Source organism: Corythoichthys intestinalis, chromosome 16 (genome assembly GCF_030265065.1).
Source record: "Corythoichthys intestinalis isolate RoL2023-P3 chromosome 16, ASM3026506v1, whole genome shotgun sequence".
Lineage (NCBI taxonomy): Eukaryota > Metazoa > Chordata > Actinopteri > Syngnathiformes > Syngnathidae > Corythoichthys > Corythoichthys intestinalis.
The window spans coordinates 25,514,061-25,534,754 of record NC_080410.1 but is presented as its reverse complement, the minus strand read 5'-3'; the positions used below and the strand labels follow the sequence as shown (position 1 = coordinate 25,534,754).

Here is a 20,694-nt window from a genome sequence, read left to right as displayed (position 1 = left end):
TTTTTTGGCTACTCTACCCTCTGTCAGTAGTAATTTGGTTCTAATATAATGGGAAAAATAGTATTATGAAAAAAGGGGGGGTTCAATAAGAAGAGGGCAAAAAAGGGTCAGGTCGTGAAAATGTTAGGAACCGTTTACACGGCGACGGCGTTTTGGGGGGCTGAAAATGCAAAAATTTAAAAACGCCTTCCAGAGTGGAAATCTTGACAACGCTCCCCCCGTCATCGCTGTTGACAACGCAAAAGTTGAGGTTTTTTTAATGATTGACAGATAAATCTGTTTGATCTTGCCAGAGTCATGAACTGCACAAGCGCCGCATGCGTCAATCATCGTTTAACTTATTAAACAGTCGCTGTGGCAACTCATTGTGTGTAAGTGAGCAGCTCCGAGCGGATTTGAGTAGACTCACTCAATGAAGCATTTTTCTACTACGACTTTGTTATTGTTTAAAAATGATTTGGTGGGAAAGTAATATGTTTAAAGGGTTGTTAGGGGCCTGATGCGCTTCGTCATGTTGTTATTTGACCAGGACGAAAGAGGAAATAGCAGAGGGGAAGGGTTACACACAGAAATCAAGTTTTGGTGGTGCTGTCCCCTACATATTTGGAATGCATACTACATCGGCAAATTGGAGATTTCATGCACTTTTGTGCTTCCTTTAGCACACAGTTTTGCCCGCACATAATGGTAAAACGCCACTTTTCCGTTATTGTTTAAGATCGTTGTTGTGTACATATTTTATAAATAAAGTTCCAAAATGACAAGAAAATAGTTTTTAATTTTATTTAAATGAGTTTTTTCTAATATATATATATATATATATATATATATATATATTTTTTTTTTTTTTTAAATAATGTTTTCGAAAAAGGAACGTTATTTAATGGAAATGGTACTAATTTCCATTAATGGATTTTTTTGTTTGTTTTGTTTCGATTTTATGTGTGTATTAATTTAAAAAGTTGTGAGGGGAAAATGGTATGAAAATAATGTTGTGCAAGTAGTTGTCAAATTAAAGGAAATTAGTTTTTAGTTGTCTAAAATTAGTTTATTTTTTAATTTTTTTAAAACATTTTTTAAAATGTAATTTAATTGAAGTGTCACTGATTTCCAGTAATTAACTGACAATAATTTTTTTCGGTATGTGTGATTTAAAAAAAACAACAACAAAAAAACAGAAAATTCAAATGAATCAAAATGTAATTGCTTTGCGGCAATGAAGTTCCCAAAAAAACGGGAAAAATAGTTTTATATATAAAACAAAAAGTGTACATGTAAGTATAAAATAAGTTACAAAAAGCCAGGAAAGTAGTTTTTTTTTATTTTTTATTTTTAGGAATTTAAAAAAAATAAAATTCCCGAAAATGTCATTGATTTTCAGAAATTAGCCAAGAAGAAAAAATCCTTTGTAAAAAAAGATGTGATTTTTTTTTGGACAGGGAAAAATGGTAAGTTAATGAAAATGTAACGCAACATGCCGTGAATAATACTTTTATGAAAATAGTAGTAATTTTCTCCAAAAACGTTGTGCCACTCGCATCTCAAGACATCCTTGTAGCATACATTTGACTCCAAGGAACGACTAGGAAACCATGGAAACCAAACTAGGTCAGCGTGTAAACTTCTTCCTTTTTTTTTTTCCCCTTCATCTCATCAAAGCAAGGGTTTGTATGCTCTTACATCATTTCCATATCAAAGATGCTCAAGCCCCCACCCCCTACTCACATGTTCTGGTTATTCCCACGTAGGGCCAGCATCAGCAGAGACCCCTTCTATGACATGCTCGCCACCAGGAAGAGGCGCGTCGCCAACAAGAAGTGAAGATGACCAAAGCCGAACGATCCAGTTGAGGTTGCCTCCAAACCAAAACTGTGTTGTTGTTTTTTTGAGGGGGGAGGTTGGACAAATTACGGGAGGGAGCGGTTGTGTGTACACACATGGACTTTTAACGCGCACGCCCCGTCCCTCCTCCCCCGACTCATTCTGTTTCAGGTGCGCGAGCATGTGTGTTTCCGTGTGCGTGCGTGTGGGAGATTCTCTTCACTGTGCTGCATGACAGACATGTCTGAGATGTATATGTTAAAAAAAACAGTCTTGAGTCAGCTGGACTGATTTCATCCAATAGTAAAAGACAGACAATGATGACCTGTGTTTGTTTGAGTTTGTGAAGGTGGCATGCGATCGAAGGAAAGACGGTTGAATACGAGGCTACACTGAAAAGACTACGAGAGGAGAGCCATCATTTGTACCCGAAAGGTCGTGATAAATTATCGTACGTGAATGAATTTCTAATGTTTTGAGGGAAATTGTAATCCCGTAAAGATAGTTATTTAACAAAAATAAACGCAGAAGTACAAGAAAAAAAGCCATTCCTTTTTAGGAGAAAATTATTTGACAACAATAAAATCCTTATATACTGATTTAAGAAAATGGAATGGAATTTTACAGGAATAATACTTTTGCAGCAATAAAGTCATTATTTTACACTAGTAGTATACTAATATTGTGGGAAAAGTTTAAATTTTTAAAGTTAAGCCATTATAAGGAAAAAGTTGTAATTTAATGACAGTTATTTTATAAGAAAGTTTTATTTAAGGGAAATTGTCATTTTATGCAAACAATGGTCACCTAATTGTTAAATATTAATTCATGTCATAAACATTTTTTGAATAAATCATACTATAAAGATTAAGTTGAATTTTTACAAAAATACAGGACATTTTTTTAACAATTTGACAATTTTGTAAGCGACACACCTACTTTAAACTAGTAAATTTCCCTTGTTTTCAGTGTAAATCCATTAGAAATCAGTAAAATTATCTGCCAGTGCTTCAAGCTAAACTATAATCACAACAGACTTATTTTAAGCAATAAATTAGTATATTTAATCTTTAAAAAAGCTTTAAAATGTCATATGTTCTTTATTCAAGAATAGATCATAGACTTCACGATCAGTTGACGGGGCTCGGGGCCAATCAGTAGGGGGTCCATTTTAAAAAACTTAAAATTCTAATATTTTCAAAACCAAAGCCGCTAGCGACCTAAAACCAAAAACAGGCACCTCCCTTAGGCATATATGAGTCTCCATGAGCAGCGACATAAAAAAATTCAGTCGTTCCCTAATAATTTTTTTTTTTTTTTAAATAAAAGTATAACAAAACTTAAAATGGCTATAAAATTCTCAAATTTTACGCTAGATGCAAAAAAAATCCCCAAATGCAGCGATAATCACCTATATTTTCAGGATCATTAGCAATATTGAACATAGAAGTTTTTAAAAATAGCAACTTCATTTTTTTAAATAAATCACTCAACTTTCACCTCGGCAACTTAATACTTGAGGAAAGCATGCAGAATCATCTTGATTTTACTCAACAAAAGCATTAGCATTTTTCTATACACAATCACAAGTTATTTAGGTTGAATTCCGATCTTACTATTGCCTCAGCACGGAGGCACGTCTTGCCGGCTATCTGGACGTCGTTGTTTTTAGATTGAAATGTTACATAAAATAAAAAACATAAAAGGCACATTTTTTTTTTTGTGTGGGCACAGAAATGTCTAAATTACTATTTTTTTGGCCAAAAAACGGGCAGTTGGCTCAATATTACCTCATCATTTGAATGTAAATTTACACTATTGTGTATGGATGCAACATGGCGGCCATCACAAAGCAAAGAGCTTTTTAATTTGAAATTTCTTGTAAATAAACGTGTACATCCCGTATTTTCTATAGATATGAACATAGAACAGTCTAGATTCCTGGTTAAAAGCAAAAAAAAACGGGCAGTTATCATTCATTTTACGTAAAGATTTCAAGCTAAAATAACGCTATTGTGTAAATCCAACGTAGTGGCCATCACAAAACAAAGAGCTTTTTAAGTTGATAATTCTTGTAAATAAATGTGTACATCCCTGAATTTCTATAGATATGAACATAGAAGAATCTAGATTCTTGGTTAAAAGGAAAAAAAACAAAAAAAAAAACAGGCAATTATCATTCATTTTACGAGTTAAAGTTAGGCACATTTTTTTCTATGCGTTTTTTTCACAACGTTTCAAAGTGCATGCATGGGACTATTTTATATATTACCTTGAATCCTCAAACCAAATCACTTTTAAGACACTCCTGCCGGCTTATATGCAGTAAAACATTCGTCCTTTTTCCACCTAAATCCGGCGTTTGAACGCAGCATGTGTTTGAGTTTATCTAGTGAAAGCCAAATCCTCTGCCTGGGTCGACCCCCAACGGAAAGGCATGACGCAATGTTTATGGGAGCTGTCTTGTCAACTGATGGTGAAGTCTATGAATAGATATTGTTCAAAACATTGTTTGAAAGCATTTTTTTCTTGATTTAGGTGAAAAATTACCAATTTTTAAATGTATGAGCTGAAAAAGAACAAATAGTAATATTTACTTAAAGTGGAATAATCTGATGCATTAATCTGTTAATTAGTCTTTAAAGGGAACCGCAGATAGAAAGACTTAAAAGATAAAACGTTATTATGATCTAAAATAATTTGATATTAAAACCCCTCTTGATGTTTTCGTTTTCATACAATTTGTAAAATTAGTTTAACTAGTAGGTCGCCATTGTCGTTGACGTCGCAGGGCGGTGATGTCGCTGAGGTACGCTGCCCGGCTTCCAGAATATGACTCAAGCGACATAGCAACATGTCATCTGTTCATCCGTTTCAATTTGAACCTGAGAGGAACATTAATGAGCATGACAGCAATGTCGATATTTCAGAAAACGAGCAGCAAAAGCAAAATGAACAGGAAAAACGGGTTGAGACAAGATGAGAGTAGACAAAAAAACGGTGTTCTGCCAAAATACGTCCTACAAGAGGCGAATTAGACACCCAAAGTACTACTGTGCACTTTCAGCTTGTTTTGTTTAGATTCATACAGACAGAACAAACTAAAGATGCCTTAAGAAAATACCTAAACATAGTAATCCGCTTTAAAGCTACTACAAGAAAACAATGCTTAAAAGAGAGGGAAATACATGCAAAAAGTATTTTAAGGCAATGAAAAACTCAACAAAAACACAAACTGTAAGTGCTCGCCGCTTTTAACCGATGTGCGCATGTGTTGGACGTCTTGCCGCGTAGAAGGATTTGCAGAACACCGGTAGTGTTCGTCTAGTGACAGTGACAAACTACGTCATCACCCCGAGTGTCCATTGCAATCGTAAAACAGGGCGCCCTCCGTCGGTCAAAACATGTACTTAATATTATAGATTTTTAAATCAATGGCAAAATTTTATGTGTTTATAATAACATATTTTGGTAAAAGAGAAGAATTGTGGTTTAATAGAACCTAGAGGTCTTTTAGTCCGAGGTTCCCTTTAACACTCAAAACAAGATTATTTGACTCGATTTTAGAAAAATGATCTTACTAAGACGTTATAAAATTTGCAGTGTAAGTTTACAGTGTAAGAAAAATTGACATTTTGAAAGCATTCTTTTAAAAAAAAAAGGCATTTTAGCTTTTGAGAATTTTTTTTTTTTCAATGGTATAAATTATTTTTTTCCACACAAAGACGAAATTTTGACATTCCAGGAAAATACAGTTATGATTTTTAATGTATTTTACGCTAATAAAATTCCCACTTGTGTGTAATACTGAAACTGGGAATATGACCACGTTTTCAACACCACAATTCTCCTTTAAAAAGGAGAAAATCTTTTTGTTTCCTTGATTTGAAAAATTTTCAATCACTGTCAAAGTCAGCCATCGAGTGACAAATTCTTTTGAGTGTGGCCTTAATCCACCTTGCTAATTGCCAGTCTTTTCAAAGCTTTATATGAAAGGCGCCCAGTCCCAATAAGCTTAGTTTTTTTTTTTTCTTTTTGTCAGTGAACGTGTCGTATACGTGTTTCCGTTTCTAATCTTTGCTTGCTTTTTAAAATATAAGCTGTTTCTCATATTTTGGTATTTATTTATGTGAAAGTGCAAATGTATAACAATGTATTTTTAAATTATGTATGTATATATAATGTATGTTTCTGATGTTTTTTTCCCCCTTTTTTTTTTTATTAGGGAGGGAGGGGGGCTCTTTACAAAAAGCCTTAAAATAGAATCATAAAATTGAGAATATTGCTAACTGTGATGACGCCGTTCTTAAAAGCCATGACTGATGTGTGAATAAGGTGCTTGATGTGACATTTATAATCATAATTCTAACTTTATATCTCATGAAGATGATAATATCCTGAATGAAGATGTCAAAAATGTCAAAAGCTTTCTATGTGATTGTAAATTTGAATGAAAAGCCTACTGCAGGGCATATTATTATCGCATTAACTTTTTTTTATGTCAAATCTATTGGTCACACATTCATGTGTATTCCATCAAGTATCTATAAAGCTAACAGCAGATGTGTTTCTTATTCGCGCCTGGCTTTTTTTCTTTTTTTTTTTTGACCTACATATTTGCATGAGTAATGAACGCTCATGAATGAATTATACACACGCGAATGGTGAGGATTTTGAAATAATGATGAGACAATCTCACGTTTCCAGTAATGGAAAAAAACGGGACAATAGGGTAGAGATGCGTGGGGACAGAGTGCCCTCTAGTGGCAATGGAGGCCTTTGAATAGGTTAGATGAGGTGTCAAACCCAAGGCCCAAGGGCCAGATCTGCCCTCCATATTTTGTGTCGCCTGTGCAAGTGAATCACGTGCACCAACTTCACGTTTCTTGCTAAAATAAAATAGAAATAAGGTTTGCTATACTCAGTGAAAGATCAAGGACTACAGAATCAAAACGTATTTACTGTGCCCCACTTTTTCACCTTTTTCTTAATTTAAAAATGTATATACTAAAATAAAAATACATTTAAAGGATATTTTTTTACCCACTTTTGAAATGTTAAAATACATTTTTAATGTAAAACAAAAGAATAGTCCCCCCCCCCCCTTTTTTTCCATTAAGAAACAAAAATCAATAAATGAAAATTGGCATTTATTGTTTTTCACCTTTTTGCTTTGAGTACTATAATTGTCGGACTATAAGCCGCTACTTTTTTCCTTCATTTTGAATCCTGCAGCTTATTGTCCAGTGCGGCTTATTTATTGATTTATTTGGGTTAACAGGTAACACTTTATTTGACAGCAGTGTCATATGACCATCATAATTATGACATGACTCTATCATGGGCATTACTGAATGCTTATGACAGATGTCATTAAGTATCATCCGGCTAATTATGCTACTAACTCCTTTCATGTCCAGCTCAGATCTTTTACATCCATTCAAAAGTGAGATAATTTGCTGGATAGATAACACTAAATGTGTCATGTCATAATTATGATTGTCTAATGACAGTCTTATGGCGCCACTGTCAGATAAAGTGTTGCCATATACCATGACTCGCAATTAATGAAACAACTGGAACAGTAACTGAAGAAATTATTAGCAAAGAATATGAATTTTGATTGTTATTTACATCTGTAGCGCTGCAATACAATGTTAGGAGGCATGTAGGACAACAACAGTGTTGACAGCAGGTGGTAGCAGAGGTTGGCTGTCCCCTCAGAGGGACCAGTGATGCCCAAATGAAGCTTCTGGAAGCAATGAAACTTTGCAGCCAATTGGTTCAAAGCTTCATGGTGGTTCATTTGGTCTTATGATGCCGCTGTCAAATAGTGTTACCGGTTAATATCTTGTGGTGTATCTCATAATACAGTGAGGACAGCTGCGGCTTATATACTAGTGCGGCTTATCTAAGAACAAATGTTGTTTTCGTTTCAAATTTGGTGGGTTGCGGCTTATAATCAGGTGCGTCTTATAGTGCGAAAATTACGGTATTTAAGAAATGTAGATAGACAAAACAAAAATGAAATATTAAAAAGATACATAAAATACAAAAAAATGAATATTTACTGTTTCCCCCACTTTTTAAAAAAATTAAAATCATTTTCCTACATGCAAAAAACTTGAAAGACTGTTTGATTTTATTTATTTTTCTTAGTTTTTCATTATTTAAGAAAAAAAAATCAGTAAATTAAATAGAAATGTATTAGTCACCTTTGTGCTGTATTAACAGTATGGGCCATACTACTTGTGCTGGGTTGTTGGAGCTGAGGTTTGCTAAATTGACACATAACAAACCTCAAAATCAGGGCTTCCCCATGTTGATTTTTGAAAAGATTTTTTTTTAGGTATGCTTGATGGACTTATCAAGCAGTATGGCCTGGCGTTCCTCTGGTGAAAAAGTGAAAATTGGCATTTTCTATACATTTTTTAGTGCAGAAAATTAATTCAGAACTACTACTCCTACAGAGATCAAACCGATCTAAGAACACACACATAAAGTACAACTGTGTAAAATCTCGTCAAAATTAGTCCAGCCCTTTCGGCGTCCATAAAATACAAACAGTTACACAGACAAACTCGTTGAGATTAAGATAAAATATCCAGCTGAAAGAATCCGTTATTAATATTCTGAAAAATTGTCAATTTTTTTTTAAATCCAGCGTCTTGTTGTGGAGTATTCAAAGCCACAACACATCATCACTACACATTTAGTTTTTTACATGAAACCATTAAGTTTGACACCCAACTGCTAAATTGTAATCACGAGAGACACATCTTTCGCCAAAAAGATAGCGCTGTAGCCTCCACAATCAAGTCGCATTTTCTATGCAAATTTTTGGAGTTTTGAATTAATTTTCCGCACTAAATGGATGCCTACAGAGATCAAACCCATCTAAGAACACTCCCAGAAACAAAGGACAACTTAGGCATGTGCCGGTTACCGGTTTCAAGTCATGCCACGGTTTCAAAACCACTAAAATTTTACGTCATACCCATAGGCGGAGTTTGACATTTGGGGCAGGGGGGCACAACAGGTTGATGACCCCGAAACGCAGTGTCAGCAATAAAATTACCTTACCAGAATATTTTCTAATAATAAGTTGACACTGAGCGTTTTTTTGTTTCCCATTATTCTTGAGGAGTCTGCTTAGGCAATACTTTTCACCAAGATCGTCATCCCTTTAATATGGTACGCGTCGTGCCAATGTAGTTACCCCAGATACAAAAATTGTATCCCCTGGGTGGAGCCATATGGAGGTAGATTTGTGTCTTTATTATTCAATCAAAAAACGTTGCTTCAATCAAAATATATATTTTCAACCAAAAAAAAGTCGCTTCATTCAAAAAAAAAAAAAAAAAAGTGTTTGAATGCAAAAATACATTTGAAACAAAACCAAAAAAAAAAATGCATGTGAAAGCTCTTTTTCTTTGATTTTTTTTTTTTTTTTTTTTTTGGGACGTCTTTTTTTTAGTTTTGTTTTATTGAAGCAACTTTTTTGATTAAAGTAATGTTGATTTGTGTTTGGGCCACATTTTGGTTTGGACATTTTTGTCTTTATTATTCAAATCTAAAAATAAGTTGCTTCAAAAAAAATATATTTTCCAAAAAAAAAAAAAAAAAATCACTTCAATCAAAAAAAAAAAAAGAAAAATTTCAACCATGGAAAAAGTTTTTGAATGCAAAAAAATATTTGAGATTGAAAAATTTGCATTTGAACACTTAATTTTTCATTGAAAAAGTTTTCTTTGATTGAAGCAATCCTTTTTGTGTTTGGGCCATATTATGAGTAGGAAATTTGTGTCTAAAACATTTAATCCCCCAAAAAGTTGCTTCAATCAAAAAAATATATTTTTAATCAAAGAAAAAAATAATTTGAAAAATAAAATTGCCCTCCCCTAATTTTTTCCCCCTGAAAATTATATGCAAACCGTTTAAGTTGCTAGTTACATTATCTGTTCGAAAAATAATTTTGACCCATTATAAAAACATATTTCTTTGTTCATTTCATTCATTTTTGTTGCAGTTTTATTGCTTAACAACTTTTATATATAGGAAAGTCAATTACATGCAATGAAACTTTTCAGCCACCGGGGGGGGCCTGGCCCCCCTTAAAATCCGCTTATGGTCATACCGTAGTACGGTATTAGCTAATTGTTATGTCCCAAAAATGCAGTGTGAAATGGCTTGGAGCGGCAGCACTCAACCCTTCCCCTCTGATTTTTGCTCTGTTGGTGACACTGCTGTTGCTGTCGAAACTACACCTGAGCTTTTTCAAAACCCCATCAAAAAAGTCTAGTCTAGTATGGGAGTATTTCGTCTACCGAAAAGAAATAATGGCCGCGGCTTAGAGGAGGAAGGACAGCCGAACTGAGTGCAACACCACCAACATGATTTCACATTTACGTGACAATCATCCGTCACTTTACCCAAAATTTATGGTAAGTAAACGCTGTCATGAACGTTTCCCACCAGCTACGAGAGTTCACTCCAGAGTGTTTCGTGTGTCTAGCTTTGGTAAAACAAATACTATAACCTAAGCTTGTTAATGAGGCTGTTAACGTGGCTAGTTAGCATGCCAAGACGGCTAACTAGTTTCCTCACTTTTGTAAAGTCTTCTGTCATTGTAAACATCTGTTCAAAGTAACATTTTCATAATACAACTGTGGTGTTTTTTTCTCTCTGGCGGCTTTCTGTGTTGAGAGAGGGTGTGTGTGTATAATGTGTAAATAATGATACGAGTCATACACACGCGCTCTGTCTCTTGCTCTCACTCTTAATTAATTCTCAAATAATTAATATTAAGAGTAGCAGTGGTATATTAACCCAGAAAAGGTGAACATACTCCCATTCCTGCATCATAACTTGGACTGAGAGAGAAATACTGCATGTAGAAAATGAGCAAGTCTCCAAAAATGTTGAGATGGAGCTTTAAAGTCAGTGAAGGGCCTGCAATATATATAAAATTTTATTTAGAAGTGCTTTTTTACTTTTTTATGGAAAATAATTATTTTGGTTCTAATGTTTAGCAACTTGAGCTGTGATTGTGAGTTTGGTCTATAAGTTTTATTTATTTCAAATTTATTTAAAATATTTCAGTTATTTATTTTTTCTTATTTTATTTACCATTATATTCATGTTGAGTTTCCAATTTGCAAATATGTTGTGAAAAAAAAAATCTTGTTCAATGGAAATTGTATTCTTTTTTCTTAACCCACACATCTCAAAATAACACATTAGAGGTTTAATTGCAATACCGTGAAACCGCAGTATTTTTGCTTAAGGCTATCATATCATCAAAATCTTATACCGGCACATGCGTAGTACAACTGTGTAAAATTTCGCCAAAATCCGCCCAGCCATTTCAGAGTCCACTGGGAATGACGCCCCTCCCTAAATTAAAAAATTTTGATTGAAAACAAACAAAAAAAAAATTCAAAAGAAAATACAAGACTATTAAAGACTATTAACAGCACCCCCTTTTTTTCAAGAAAAAAAAAAAAACAACAATGAAAATGTCTATGTAGGACTATCAAACTATTTTGTTCATTTAGTTGGCAGACAACGGTCCTCTACAGGAAACCACAACTACAATGTGGCCCATGACAAAGATGAATTTGACATCCCTGAGTTCGATATTCTGAACCTTGAAAAAATTCATCCCCAATGCTCAGGTGCATATTTTTTCATACTTTATTCATACACAGTATCCGCCAGAGCACAAAGAACAGAGGAACAAGAATATTTGGGGTGGGCCAGCGAGATGAACTCGGACTCTCTTACGATGCAAAACTTTGGGAAAAGTTGTAAACGCCCAATTGGGAATGAATGGGAACAATTGGGAGATTAGCCAAATTCCTTGGGAATTTAAATGTGAGCCAAAAACAAATATTGATGTATTAGTGCTGGGCGATATAAGCAGATATAGAGCACGATAACGGCATCTAATGAAACATGCTTGTGACAGCTTTATTTTGATTTGACACGAAACAAGCCTTGCATCCCTAATGCTAACATCAAAATCGTTAATAATTATATGAATTGATACTGACTCATTGGCTGCCATAGATGGTGCTAGATGTCCAATCCATTTTGTCCAAAACACTCAAATTGAATTAGACAGCTATTGCCGTCAATGGCAGTTAAACATGACCAGTCCGTGCCAGCCATATCAGTTGAAATCTTTTACAATAGCAGTGAATGAGTTGTTTTTGTTTAGTGGCTAATTCTAGTAGTTGTTGTGCCTTTGTGTGTTCATTTCCTCATAATTTTTAACTTTGACAGTTTTATTAATGCACTATATGTTTGTATTGTGTGGTGATATATGAAATCCCTTGTATACTTATTTACTAACACTTAGTGACCATTCCACGTCATTGTTTTAAGACATATCAGCACTTCGGATGTTGCGATCAGAAATCGGGCCCGATCACGTCATTTTCAGAGAATTGGTTTTTAAGATGTACCGTATTGGCCCGAATATAAGACGGTGTTTTTTGCATTGAAATAAGACTGAAAAAGAGGGGGTTGTCTTATATTCGCAGTCATTATACCCATTCACAACGCTAGAAGGCGCCAGATATCATTGAAGTGATGTTCTGTCATGACAGATCTCAGCTACTCTCAAGTTTAACCAGTCTGCATTATTTTATTGCAATGTTTTTCCTTATTCAGATTTGTTTCAAGACTACAGTTACAGTTAGACTTCACTTTGATGGTTAATGCAGTTAATGCAGTTATTGCAATTTTGTTGTTTTATCACAATAGATTTAGTTTATATATTTAAATGTTCGGATATTAAGATTTGAATGAGGCAAAATAACATGCTTTTCTCTCAAATATATTGTTATAATAATTTGTTTCGGATGTACTGTAATTATTTTCTGTATAAAAATTAATTTGGTGTTCAAAAAGTCTTTTTTCAAAGTTGAGTCTTGAAAAAGAGGGGGTCGTCTTATATTCAGGCCAATACGGTAGTTATTTTTATATTAATTATTTACTGTTACTACAAAGCAACACAATAATCAAGATGTACACGGATATTGACAAAGGAATAAAACATTTTATAATTTGTACTACGCAACATTACAAAACACCCAAGAACATAGTACCGTATTTTTCGGACTATAAGTTGCAGTTTTTTTTCATAGTTTGGCTGGGGGTGCGACTTGTAATCAGGATCGACTTATGTGTCAAATTATTAACACATTACTATATCATTTCACATGTTATTTTGGAGTGACACTGATGATTTGGTGAACTTGTTAGCATGTTCTTTATGCTATAGTTATCTAAATAACTATAATAGCTATGTTAAGTTAACATACCGGACACGTTTGCATTTGGTTGTTCATGCATCATGCAACATTATCATACTGTACACTTATTCAGCATTAGAGGTGTGCAAAATTTCCGATTCTTAGATTATTCGCGATTCGGCCGTGGAAGATTCGAGAACGATTCACAAACATCCAAATTCCGATTATTGAAATATGCCAAGTAAAGCGGAAGCACAACACACTCAGTGCACCGTGCGGTCTTCGGGACGCAATGAGGAACGAAGCGAGAGTAGCTAAACATCATGCTTCTCATTACCCGGCCCCTCGGGTAATGCCAATGCTCAACTCATGGCTCTAGCTCAACTCATGCCACGAGATAAAAAAACACAACAACATACCTGACTGCTGCCGAAAAGCTGCTACAAAGTACATCCACATAATGTTACGGTAGATATCATTTATATAGGACTAGATGCAATATAGATTCGGTAGCGTTAGCAGCACATCTACAGAAAGCTAGATGCGGGCGTTAGTAAAACGGCCGCCATCTTAAAGCAGTACACTTCCCTGCAAGGCTGTTGTAGCGAACCTTCCAAGCGAACCTAATTAACTTTTTATCTAAAATACTCCTAAATCGGTAAAATATTGACTTGAATCTATCTTTAAAATAGTTTTAAAACTTTCACATGTCGAAAGTAGACAAAAGGGAAATTATGGAATAACGGGAGCAATTTAAACAACTTTAACGGTTGATTCACAACATTAAATTAATTGAATGTAGTTTAAAGCTGCTGATACAGAATGGGGACTGGAGTTTTTTATTTACTGTTATTTTTGTATATTTGTTTACTGTTATATGTTAACTTGATACTGAAATTGTAGTTTGGTTTAGCCTGAGAGTATTTTTGAACAATTTTGGAACTAATGTACAAAACATTTAAGAAAAAAAAAAAGGAGGGGGGTGCATCAATAATCGTTTTATAATCGAATCGGAGCCTCTGAATCGTAATCGTAATCGAATCGTTAGGTGCCCAAAGATTCCCAGCTCTATTCAGCATGTTGTTCTCTATTGTATATTTATTTTAAATTGCCTTTCAAGATGACATATCTGTTCTATGTGTTGGATTTTAACAAGTAAATTTGCCCAAAAAATGCGACTTATACTCCGGTGCGACTTATATGTTTTTTTCCTCTTCGTTGGGCATTTTATTGCTGGTGCGACTTATACTCAGGTGCGACTTATAGTACGAAAAATACGGTAAGCACAAATAAATAGCGCAGGTAGGAAAACATAACTTTGGATGCAAAATTTTGAGCTAATCAGCACTGTAGAGTTTAAGTACAGCAAATTTTTACGATGGTGATAAGAAAAGGAATTTATGATGACATATAACTCACTATCGTTTTCGCAATATCGCCCAGCACTAGATATATATAATAAATTAAAAAAGAATGAATGTAATAAAATAACCGATTAACTCGTTAGCCTACTCCACCTTTTTTTGTGAACAGAATAAGTCATACAAAACAGAAACAAATCAAATTAATTGTAAGCCAACCATTTTCCACGTGTCCTTATTAAGTCAAAAGGAGACAATTTTCAATTTCCTGCCCCTTTTGCCACACGACAAGGATTCTCAATGTGAGACATGTAAACATTCTCTTTTTGGTCCGCACGTGACAGCTGTAAAATAACCTTCGCGAGTAAATTCAGCTGAAATTTGGCAGTAGAATCATCCATAATCTACGTGACGGAATTTAACGCAAGCAAGACGAGCGACTCCTTTTTTGGCACCGAAAAAGCCGACGGAAGCGATTTTTGGAGACGACGAAAGCGCACGAGCCTGACAGAAAACGGCATGCTCCTTCCATCCGCGGGGGAGGAATGACTGGTGATCATGCAGAGGTTCTTGACATGCTGACATTACGCGTGGCCTCGCGGGCATGCACACGCCTGCTTGCTGCGTTAAACACTTAAAGGGAGAGAGGCTCCCTCTAGTGGCATGCAAAAGAAGAACACGTTGCTTCCTATTTAGCTTGGCGGTTCAATACATCTAGACTCAAGTTTGGCAGTTCAATACATCTAGATTCAAGTTGTAAGAACTGTATTTTTATTTCATTTGAACTCACTGGCTTCTAATTGAAGCTAAAGACGCCCAATCCATTTGAACTACAAGGTTTCCCTCCGTGTTTCATAAGCCTGGCGGGTTGCCAGGATTTCCTTGCCCCACCCCACCAGGCTAAAACAGTGCTACATAGAAAGTACAGTGATACCTCGACATACAATCACATCGAAATACGATCCTTTCGACATCCGACGTAAAATTTGACTCAAAAGTATCTGAACCTCTTGGAATTTCTCGTATTTCTGCAAAAATCACCATCAAATGTGATCTGATCATCGTCAAAATCACACAGATGAAAAAACAGTGCTTTAACTAAAACCACCCAAACATTTATAGGTTTCCATATTTTAATGTGGATAGTATGCTATCAATGAGAGAAGGGTGATAAAGAAGTAAGTGAACCATCACATTTAATATTTTGTGCACCCCCCTTTGGCAGCAATAACTACAACCACACGCTTCCTGTAGCTGCAGATCAGTCTGGCACATCGATCAGGACTAATTTTGGCCCATTCTTCTCTACAAAACTGCTGTAGTTCAGTCAGATTCCTGGGATGTCTGGCATGAATCACTGTCTTGCCACAGCATCTCAATGGGGTTCAAGTTTGGACGTTGACTTGGCCACTCCAGAACGTGTATTTTGTTCTTCTCAAACCATTCTGAAGTTGATTTACTTCTGTATTTTGGATCATTGTCTTGTTGCAGCATCAATCCTCTTTCTTAGCTTCGACTGTTTGACGGACGGCCTCAGGTTTTCCAGCACAACAACTGACAAGCGTTTGAATTCATTCTTCCAATAATAATTGCAAGTTGTCCAGGCCCTGAGGCAGCAAAACAGCCCCAAATCGTGATGCTACCTCCATCATGCTTCACAGTGGGGATGAGGCGTTAATGTTGGTGAGCTGTTCCATTTTTCTTTCACACATGACACTGTGTGCTACTCCCAAACAATTCAACTTTGGTTTCATCAGTCCACAAAATATTTTGCCAAAACTTCTGTGAAGTGTCCAAGTGCCTTTTTGTGAACATTAAACGAGCAACAATATTTTTTTTGACCGCAGACCCATTCTTGGCCATAGTTTTTCATATAGTTGATGCGTGCACAGAGATATTGGAATGTGCCAGTGATTTCTGTAAGTCTTAAGCAGACACTCTAGGGTTCTTTTTTTTTTTTTTTTTTTTTACCTCTCTGAGTATTCTGCGCTGAACTCTTGGCGTCATCTTTGGTGGACGGCCACTCCTTGGGAGATGAGCAATAGTGCCAAACTCTCCATTTGTAGACAACTTCTCTGACTGTCGATTGATGAACATCTAGACTTTTAGACATGGTTTTGTATCCTTTCCCAGCATTATACAAATCAAAAATCCTTGATCGCAGGTCTTCAGAAAGATCTTTTGACGAGCCATGATGTACATCAGACAATGTTTCTCATCAAGACTATTTTTACGAGGTGCATGTTTTATAGTGGGCAGGGCAGCTTTAAACCACTAATCAGTGATTGGGCACACACCTGACTTAAATTGTTTGGTAAAAAATGGTTTGCATTGCTCTTTAAGTCTCCTTAGGCAGAGGGTTCACTTATATTTCCCCCTTCTGTCATTGTTTGCATGCTGTCATTAAAATATGAAAACCTATAAATGTTTGGGTGGTTTTAGGTTAAGCAAACACTGTTTTTACATCTGTGTGATTTTGACAAAGCTCAGATCACATTTGAAGGTGATTTCATGCAGAAATGTGAGAAATTCCAAAAGGTTCAGATACTTTTTCATACCACTGTACAACGATGTGCAGCAGCGTCGCAATGTCACTGTTTTCCTGCAAGACGGCAGCGTGGCGGATTTTCTTTTGAGAAAAATCAACATGGGTCCCAAGACGGTTGGTACAATTTGAGGGAAAAAGGGGACACTTACAATTGAAATTAATAAAGCGAAGATTGAAAAATATAGCTCGACAATACGGCCGGAGTATGTCAACAGTCTCGACAGTCATCAAGCAGCCATTGACCTCGGTTCGGAGGGAGACATGGAAAACAAGCTAGATAGCGGCTCTCGAGGACTGGACTTGCGATTCTACTTACAGAATTTTCAGGTTACGAGACAAATTCCAGATCCAATTAATGTCGTAAGTAGAGGTACCAGTGTATTTTTAAAAATATTTTTTAAGGGATAAAAGTAACAAAATCATCGAGATATAATGGCATTTCCAAAAGAAACAAAAATATTTGGCAGAAAACACGGACAAGACTGAAAAAGCAGTTTCTGTTCTTGCACTCCTCTCTATAAAAGAAACTGCTGTATTTTAAGCCAAAATAACTGTTGTGTTTGATAAAGGATATGTCTATATGCTGCTTTAGCAGATTCACCAAACTATTTTAAGTGGTCCGTTTTACCCTGGAAACCCCCGTTTCCAGACATTGCGCAACCGCTTTTGTTTCAACCCAGCCATAAAAAGAAGCTCAGTAATTATATTTATTATTCAAAATGTTTGTCATTTTTAGCTTAGAATCATTAATTGATGTTTAATATTTAGTTAAAAAAACGACTTAAAAAAATTATTCACTCGCATATTTTAAAGTTTTTAAGCAAATTAAATAACAATTTTAAAAAATGGTCTGCAAAAAGGTCACAGATATCTACCTCATAACTATCGCTTAATTGTATTTTTTTTTTTGTTACTGTCGCATTTTCTCCGATATGTTAGATGATAAATAATCGATCCAAACAAAGAAAAATGGGAAAAAAAACATTTAAAAGGGTAAATATATGAAAAAGAACATCTCGAACACTCCTTGATGTCTGTGATTTCTGCATCACGACCCTTGTTATATTACCATGTTTCACCCATAAAATCCTCAAAAAATGCAGCTATGGCTATTCACAGCTGTGTCTTGACACTCAGTGATATATGCTACATGGAGTTTTTGGATCGAAACAAGGTAAGTACGCGATAATATGTCGTTAAAGTTGTGGCATCTTTAATTCTGCTCTTCCATGTTCTCACCTCCAGATAGGGTTTCACTGTTTAAAAAAAAAATTTTTTAATGCCCTCCTGTTCAAAAATTTTCTACCCCCAGAAAATTGAGATTTTAAGCTTTCCAATGATGTATCACACATGCATATAGGACAATTTTGAAAGTTGGCCAAATTGGGTGTCTCAGAGCAGAACTTCAAGTCACCTCAGTGTTTTCCGCCACATACGTTTTATACTCCGCAACACTCGCGGAAAAAGCGGATGATTTTTGGAACTTTTGTTCAAATGAGAAAAAGCTTTTCCCCATTATCGAATCGGCACTTTGTATCGGCAGATTCTCAAAATCAGGTGACTCGGACTCGGGTGCAAAAATATGCGATCCGGACATCCCTAACTACAAGCGTCAATGGCAGCCAATGACTTAGATAACTGGTAAATGAATTTGAACGTCAATTTTATTTCTACATTTAAGGCCAGCGTTCAAACTGCATAATAACGCGGTGGATAATTAATACAGTCATGCCTTGAGATACGAGTTCAATTTGACCTCCGACCACACATGTAACTCAAAACTCATAAGTTAATAAACTCATAATTCACCCTCCAAGTCAAATTAATTGGACGTCTCGCGCTGTCAATGACAGCTAATGAGCTAGATGAGTCCCATATAAACGATTAAACAGGCCTACTACGCTACTGTTGAGCTACTTCACGTTGCTCCCAATTGTTGGTACTATTATTGTGTAACGAGTTTCGGTGCCATCACTAGAGGGAGTAAAGCGTTGGATTGAAACGTGAATGTGATGCCAAATCTCACCTTGGGGTCGTCAGAACATAGAAATCTTCAAAAAAGCACATTCAGTTCTTCGTATAAAACGTCTTTTTTTCCCTATTTTTTTTAGCCGGAAAACATATTTACAAAACGGGTCGACGACCAGAGCAAAACACACAACAGGTTTTCAAGCTTGACACGGAGAAGTACTGAATCCTAATACTCGAACCGGAAAGAAAACATGCAACAGCTCCTCTCGCCGCTTGTCGGGAATATTTGTCCGCTCGGCTCGTGCTTTGGCACTCGTGCGTACGACCTCTCTCGTTTTGTAATGGAGAAAATATACATCGGATGTTTGTATCGGATTGTCGAGAGGGGAAAGCATAAGTGGAAAGTCTTTGGAGGGGTCCCCTTATGGGTGCGCTCCTCATTCACATCCGCACACAGTATACAGAAGTAATACCAAGATGTCTGAAGCGGAGGTTGGCGTGAGATTTAGGGAAGTTGGCTTTTCCGCTCATACCACACTATGCAGGGAAGGGTGGATAAACTGCGGGTTGATATAGGAGAATCCGGCAAACTCGCTCTGGTCGATGTTGGCGATCATCATCTGGTCGGGCGGCGTCAGCATGGGTTGCGTGCGCGTGAAGAACTTGTCAAAGTTTTCTGCTCCTTTGCCGCACTGAAGGGAAACAAAAATTGGTCAGAAAATGAAGCCTTTCACTGCCATTCATGTGGCTCTTTTTCATCCTTCAAACGCTGGCGACATAACTCAAATTTCCGAGCAAGTCGGAGTGAACCCTTTAAGTACCCCTAAATACTCTCTAAATCTCAAAATAAAGATCCAAAAACATGTATTATACTTCATTGTACTGTCTTTGCCAAGCTGTTGGAGCTAAGTTCTAGCTCAGAGGTGGGCAACCCTGAATCTTGAAAGACCCATATTGGAGCAAAAAGAACAAAAAACAAAATACTGTGGGGCAAATAAGTATTTAGTCAACCACTGATTGTGCAAGTTCTCCCACTTGAAAATATTAGCGAGGCCTTTAATTGTCAACATGGTTAAACCTCAACCATGAGAGACAGAATGTGGAGAAAAAAAAAACAGAAAATCACATTGTTTGATTTTTAAAGAATTTATTTGGAAATCATGGTGGAAAATAAGTATTTGGTCAATACTAAAAGTTCATCTCAATACTTTGTTATGTACCCTTTGTTGGCAATAATGGAGGCCAAATGTTTTCTGTAACTCTTCACAAGCTTTTCACACACTGTTGGTGGTATTTTGGCCCATTCCTCCATGCAGATCTCCTCTAGAGCAGTGATGTTTTGGGCAACACGGACTTTCAACTCCCTCCGCAGATTTTCTATGGGGTTGAGATCTGGAGACTGGCTAGGCCACTCCAGGACCTTGAAATGCTTCTTACGAAGCCACTCCTTTGTCGCCCTGGCTGTGTGTTTGGGATTATTGTCATGCTGAAAGACACAGCCACGTCTCATCTTCAATGCCCTTGCTGATGGAAGGAGATTTTCACTCAAAATCTCTCGATACATGGCCCCATTCATTCTTTCCTTTACACGGATCAGTCGTCCTGGTCCCTTTGCAGAAAAACAGTCCCAAAGCATGTTTCCACCCTCATGCTTCACAGTCTGTATTCTTTTTCCTCCAAACAAGAGAACGTGTGTTTCTACCAAAAAGTTCTATTTTGGTTTCATCTGACC

At 36.1% G+C, this 20,694-nt stretch overlaps 2 protein-coding genes across 8 annotated transcripts in view; one reads left to right on the top strand and one right to left on the bottom strand.

Annotated features, from left to right (window-relative positions):
- The window catches only part of LOC130904637 (cytohesin-3-like), a 52,575-nt gene extending 46,180 nt beyond the window's left edge, over positions 1–6,395 (top strand). For both annotated transcript variants that reach the window (XM_057817546.1, XM_057817545.1), the window contains exon 13: positions 1,749–6,395. In XM_057817546.1, the coding sequence (XP_057673529.1) occupies positions 1,749–1,821 (73 nt within the window). In that variant the 3' untranslated portion in view covers positions 1,822–6,395. The remainder of the gene's footprint in view (positions 1–1,748) is intronic.
- A 4,922-nt stretch (positions 6,396–11,317) lies between these two features.
- The window catches only part of prkcab (protein kinase C, alpha, b), a 256,689-nt gene continuing 247,312 nt past the window's right edge, over positions 11,318–20,694 (bottom strand). For all 6 annotated transcript variants that reach the window (XM_057817538.1, XM_057817540.1, XM_057817542.1 and 3 more), the window contains one exon: positions 11,318–19,654. In XM_057817538.1, coding sequence (XP_057673521.1) covers positions 19,490–19,654 — 165 coding nt within the window. In that variant the 3' untranslated portion in view covers positions 11,318–19,489. The remainder of the gene's footprint in view (positions 19,655–20,694) is intronic.